Genomic DNA, 6,287 nt, shown 5'->3' on the forward strand with positions numbered 1-6,287 from the left:
GATTGGAACTTTAATTTGTAGTGTTATATGTCAATTGTTTATAAATGTTTATGTGCAGCTGGAGTCTAATTACTTGTAATAAATTACATCTCTTGTTTAGTACAGAAAACAGATCTGTGCTTTCTATCAACCTGGGTCTGGAGATCAGTAAAAGTGGGGTATTTGTTTATTTATTTTAAATTTTTACCCTTTTTGTGATGACTACGGGAATAGTAGGACTGAATTTCCAGTGTTTTACCTCAATGAAACGTAACATGGTCTCTCTCTCCACAGATGCTGTCAGACCTGCCGAGTTTCTCCAGCACTTTGTTTTTCAGATTGCCAGCATCAGCAGTTTTTGCTTTTATTTTCAAAATTCATATGTTTTAATAGGGAGAAATTGTTTTCACAGGCAGGACATGGACTTAATCCAAGAGAGATTTTTTTTCCCCCCAAAGTGCAGCAAACTGTTTATAAAGTAGTTTGTTCATACCAGTGTAACTAAAAACTTTTAGAACATAAGTCTTTATTTCCATCAAACCTCTCCAGGACTGAAAACGAGCTTTACAAATGTAAAATCTCAATCCATCAGCTTTTAATTGTACCAGATTTTAAAAAATAAACTTTTTAAAAAATATATGCTGAATCCTATAAGGCCATAAGACATAACAGCAGAAATTAGGCCATTTGGCTCATCGAGTCTGCTCCACCATTCAGTCACGGCTGATTGATTTTTCAACCCCATTCTCTGGCTTTCTACCCATAACCTTTGATCCCCTTGACAATCAATGATCACCCTGACAATGAAGAATCTATCTATCTATCTATCTCGGTGTTAAAAATACTCTGACCTGGCCTCCACAGCCTTCTGTGGCAATGAATTCCATAGATTCACTACTCTCTGGCTGAAGAAGTTTCTCATTGTCTCGGTTCTAAAGGATCTTCCCTCTTCTCTGTATTTGTTTCCCATTTTATTTTGCTTTCTGCTCCAGATTTGTCACGGATTCAATATTCCAACCAATACTTCCTAGTTCAGATTCTGTGTGCCTCATTAAGAATTCTTAAATATGATTGGTGAAGATGATACACTGTTCTTTGCTCGTTTCATACTTGTCCTAGAATTTTCCCATAATGTTAGTTGCGGACTGGGGGGGGAAGAACACAACATGTTCCATAAATTGTCCGTGTACACCATTAGGTATAATGAAGGATTTGCTCATTACTGACTGCAACATGTGGCCCATTATTGTGCGCTTCAGTCTAAACTTAGACGGTGGTACATGTAAAAGTTGAACTATGTGTAACTTCACAAATCCTACCAACAAAATGTAGTACAACAGGGGCACTCCAAACACAAAAGTGAAGACACTTAAAATATTGCTCTAACATTTTATTGCAACTCTTTAAAAGAATGAAACGTAACAGTGGAAATGATAAAATTACATAAAGAAGGTCCATTTATTGTAATGGTAATTTCAAAGAGCATAAAAACTGCAACTAGAAACTTTACAAAACCATGAGCAGAGTTCAATTATGTGAGAAAGATATCCGAAGCAGACTTTTTTCAAAAAATGCATTCCAGTAAAGATATAACAGAAGCACAATATACTGGGAAAAAAATATCTACACTGGTCACTTCCTAAATGCCAAGGACTCTGGAACTAAATTCTCAGTTTATCCTCAGAGAGATAGGATTAAGAATAGCTCCAAAGTTGACCATATTAAAATGCAGTCACCACCTAGAGTTTAGGGTGATGAATATGTGGACTACTTGTATAATTCACACCTGCAGATAAAAAGTATACAACTTAAGATCAATCAACTGGAAGTCAGGGTCTCCCATTTTTATCCATGTGTAGTATCATCTTCCACAAAATCTTTTGCTTGTTCGGCTGTGATCACATCAATGTGACTGACCTGTAAAACAAGTAGTTATTTTATCTAAACAGCATTACTTTTCCTCGAAGTTAACAGTATGAAGTACAAACTGTATAACAAATTTAAACATAGCATGTGCAGAAATAGGAAGATTGTGACTGAAAAAATGTTTTAGAAAAGACAAAATAATAGCTTGAATGGACCTCTCTACCTTCAAATAATATGGATCTTGCTTTGCTCATCTCCTGTGCAATTGTGACCTTGTATGTCTCGCTCTGTCTAAGGGCCCTATGATGTATATGTCCATGTTTGCTATGATCTGCCTGTACTGCTCACAAAACAACGCTTTTCATTGTACTTAGGCACATGCAACTACAATAAATCAAACCAAATCAGCTTGGAGAAAGTCCCTCAGGTATCCAAATGAGTTACAGACAAAAATATGCAGCACCTCAATTTTACTCCTGCAAGATTTAACATGCAATAATAAGAGGAGACTTTATTTGTTGTTTTAAGCACCTTCAAAACTTCTTCAAACAACGTTTTCGATACTGCACAAATTTAATAATGGAAGAAAGATTCTTTATCATTTGCATTACGCACCCAATGGCAAGGTCTGTGATGGTACCTTATTGATTCCAAATTTGACAAGTTGCTTTCAGGTTCAACTGATATTAATCTAATTATCAAGTACTGCTGAACAAATAGACACTACTTCTTAAAATCAAGTCACTTGGCTGTTCATTTATTCTCAATATGACGAGAGATTACATTTTGTGGAAATAATTTAAAATCATGTAAATTTTAATATTGACAACATAGCCTTTACATGGTCCTAAGCTTCAGAAACTTAGCTTAAATATTCATCCCCAGGACTTCAATTTCTATATATGCCAGAGAGAGTGTGGGTTTCACAAGACAAAGTGAAGCCTGTCACCTCTAAATGAAATGTAGCCATTCAACAGACTACATTCCACAACAATTTCTAACAGCCAACTTTACCATGAATTGACATTATTTTTGCAGTTACACAAGATTTCAGAAGGATCATGAAGATTTGGTAGGGAAATAGAAAACATAGTAACAAGATTAGCTATGAACCATCACTTCAAGTCTGTCTGACATACAATAAAAGTTAACGTGATTTTGAGCTGACAAGGAGTTTCTTTTTTAAAAAGACTAGGACACGGCTACTTCATCACAGTTTTCATTTACTCCCAAAAAGGGTGTGAAATTCTCCAGCAACACACAATTTAAAAGACTTTTTAAACAAACAACATCAAGCCCTTAAAATGTCAGAAGCTGGAAGATCTCAATCAAAACTTTCCATATTAGAAACCCATTTAATATACATAAAAGCCCAAGTGGCATAAATTAAATGACTAGCCCTTTAATATTTTAGGAAACAAAATCAAATTCTAAATAAATTATCCAAAATAACTAACAAGTAAATGACAACACATTAATCTTTCCATGCTCCAGTTAAATAATTTCTTGCATATTGCAAAGAACAACGAAGATTTCTTTTTGCTGCAGGTACTGAAATAATTAATACAAAGCTACTCTATACGCACAAGACTGATGAATTTGGCATAACAAACATGGAAATCAGAATGGTGTTGAGACTGATTGGTGGGATGGCAAAGAAATACAAGAGATGTGATGCTACCCTGAACTAATCCCTTCCTTAAAAAGGTAGATCTTATGTTGGATGACAAGGAATGCTACAAGCATTTAGTGAAGTGCTTTGAACACCAACACAATGTATTACTCAGCAGCCAGGTTGAGGTATCGTTGTTTTTTTACATACTCTAAACCCCTGCTCAAAACTACCACCCTACAAAGACTGATGTTCCAGAAGCAAGGTATCGCATGTAACGGAGCAGAGAAGTTAGAGAGAATTGGTCATTCTCAGGTAAATGATCAAGGTTTGAGATTATCTTCTTGACTGAAATACATGTGTGGATTGACCATTAAAGACAAAGATTTCACACTCTTATATTTAGCTATTCAAGATAATGGCTACTAACTTCTGAGCACTTTTTTATGCTCCCCTGAAAGGAATTGTTTTTTGTTCTGCACTTTCTGGTGCACACTGTTATGACTCAGGAAGTGCCTGCCTCCTATTTTGAAATTTTAATTGATCAAATAAATTTTCCAATAACTTGTGAATGTAACAATAATTAAGTTATGTCACCCAATTCAAACGTGAAAACGTGAAATGTGAAATTACCTTGTTCCTGAACTTCACTCCATAAAACTTGTCTGCTGATTCAAGCAATTCTGGCCTGAATGTAGTGGTAATGAACTGGGCATGTGCTGAGAGTTCAGAAATCATGTCTATGGAGTAAAATATGAAAAAAGTAGAGAATTACAAACATGATTACACTTTGTAAAAAAAAAAAACAGGCGACACATTGTAAAATAAATTAACCGTTTATAGAGCAGACCTAACGTACAAACAGAATCTTTTCAGCTCACATTCAAGTATTTATCAACAAGGCATGATCACTGATAAGACTATAAATGGCTGTGCATGTGCTGGATCAGTTTGATTTTGCAAGTTTGCAAGATCTTGCTGTCAAACACCTGAAAAGCAAGGCAACACATCATTCCACTGACTTTCAAAACAATGTGTAGCAACAAGTGCACAGCAAAGACTGGCCTCTTTATCCGTCAGTGGTCACACATAACCAAAAATCATTGACCAATCTGGCGCAAATTTCATTTAGTTTTTTTTTTAAATTTAAATAGCATTACTTTTTAATTGTTCTCTCAAGCCTCTCCACCAAGTACATTGATTTCAAGGCAGGGACCACAGTTACAGTAGTGGCAGCACCCTTGGACACATGAAGACCCACCATGTGGCCACTGTCATCTGCAAGCACAGAGTGGATATTGAAAACTATTCAAATAATGACAGGTCATATCCTGAGACAATTGCTACCACTGCCCAATATCTAAATTTACACCTCCAAACCTTTTTGGGTCTTTTTTTTTTAAAATGGAGAGTGGAATGTGAGGAAATAAGCTCAATAAATAGATATGTAAAGTGCAAATCCTTACTGAAATTCCCTCACTAATACAGGGTACTGAGAATCCACATTATGCTAGCATTTCACTATAGTGTGATACAGCATTGAAGGCAGCTGTTCAGCCCATTAAATTTGTGCTCTTCTTTGAAATAGATATAATGCTTCCTGCAAGAGCTACTCAACATGGATCAAAAGGATTCATCAACCAAGCAGTGGGGTGAGGGTACTGGTAATCAGCAGGTTTCCTTGCCCATGTTCAACCCGATGTTGTGAGACTTCACGAGGCCTGGCATCAATGTTGAAGACTCTAAGGGCAGATCCCTCCTGACTGAGCACCACTGTGCTGCCAACTCTGCTGGGTCTGTCCTGCTGGTGGGACAGGACAGATCCAGAGATGGTGACGGTGTTGTCTGGGATGTGTGCAAGATGTAATTCCATGAGAATGACTACGTCAGGCTGTTGCTGGACTAATCAGAGACAGCTCTTGTAATTTCAGGATGGCAGTTTCCTCCCTTAAAGGACATTTTTGAACCAAATGAGCTTTTATGACAAATGACAATTTTTTCATCACTAGATATTTCATTCCATATATTTATTTCCTTTATTTCCCACCCAGTGACCCCAACCATAAACGTTCCACTCACAACCTTTACAATAGGGAACAAGGGTCAATGATGGCCTAGCAGTGTTATCTGTAGACTATTAATCCAGAGACCCAGAAAATGTTCTGGGGACCCGAGTTTGAATCCCACTGCAGCAGATGGTGGAAATAAGAGTCTAATGATGACCATCAAACCATTGTTGATCATTGGGAAAAAGACACCTGGTTCACTAATGTCCTTTAGCGATGACATGGAGGTGCCAGTGTTGGACTGGGGTGGACAAGGTGAGAAATCACACGACACCAGGTTATAGTCCAACAGGTTTATTTGAAAACACAAGCTTTTGGAGCCTCCGTGAAGGAAATCTGCTGTCCTTACCTGGATAAAGTTGAATCAGCGTTGTTAGGGAATTCTAATTATATTAGGAAATTCCAGGATTTGATCCAGTGGCAGTGAAAATAAGTGAGATGGTGAAGTAGTTCCAGTTAAGATAGTGTTTGACATGGAAGGGAACTTGCAACTGGTGATATTCCCATACATCTGCTGTTCTTGTTTTCCAAGACGGAGAAAGTTGGAGGTTTGGAAGGTGCCATCGAAGGAGACTCAGCAAGTTGCTGTATTGCATCGTGTAAGTATACACACCGTTGTCATAGTGTGTATGGCAAGTTGGGCCTCTTCTAAGGATGCCTAACCTGAAGAAGTTACCCTCCTCCCTCCGGACAAACCTCAAGGGATCTCTCTCCCACTGATCCCTCTTCTATCCGCCTCCCACTCTCTCCCTATTTATTTCAAA

The 6,287-nt window shown here is 37.4% G+C and overlaps 1 protein-coding gene across 1 annotated transcript in view; it reads right to left on the reverse strand.

Moving 5' to 3' along the window:
• Positions 1–1,360: 1,360 nt before the first annotated feature.
• smc3 (structural maintenance of chromosomes 3) overlaps positions 1,361–6,287 on the reverse strand; it is a 99,135-nt gene continuing 94,208 nt past the window's right edge. Inside the window, exons 25-26 of the mRNA XM_048608754.1 lie at positions 4,091–4,197; positions 1,361–1,896 (exon numbers count right to left, since the gene is read on the reverse strand). Coding sequence (XP_048464711.1) covers positions 1,825–1,896; positions 4,091–4,197 — 179 coding nt within the window. The 3' untranslated portion in view covers positions 1,361–1,824. The remainder of the gene's footprint in view (positions 1,897–4,090; positions 4,198–6,287) is intronic.

The sequence above is a fragment of the Rhincodon typus genome, chromosome 20, assembly GCF_021869965.1.
Source record: "Rhincodon typus isolate 14 chromosome 20, sRhiTyp1.1, whole genome shotgun sequence".
Taxonomy (NCBI): domain Eukaryota; kingdom Metazoa; phylum Chordata; class Chondrichthyes; order Orectolobiformes; family Rhincodontidae; genus Rhincodon; species Rhincodon typus.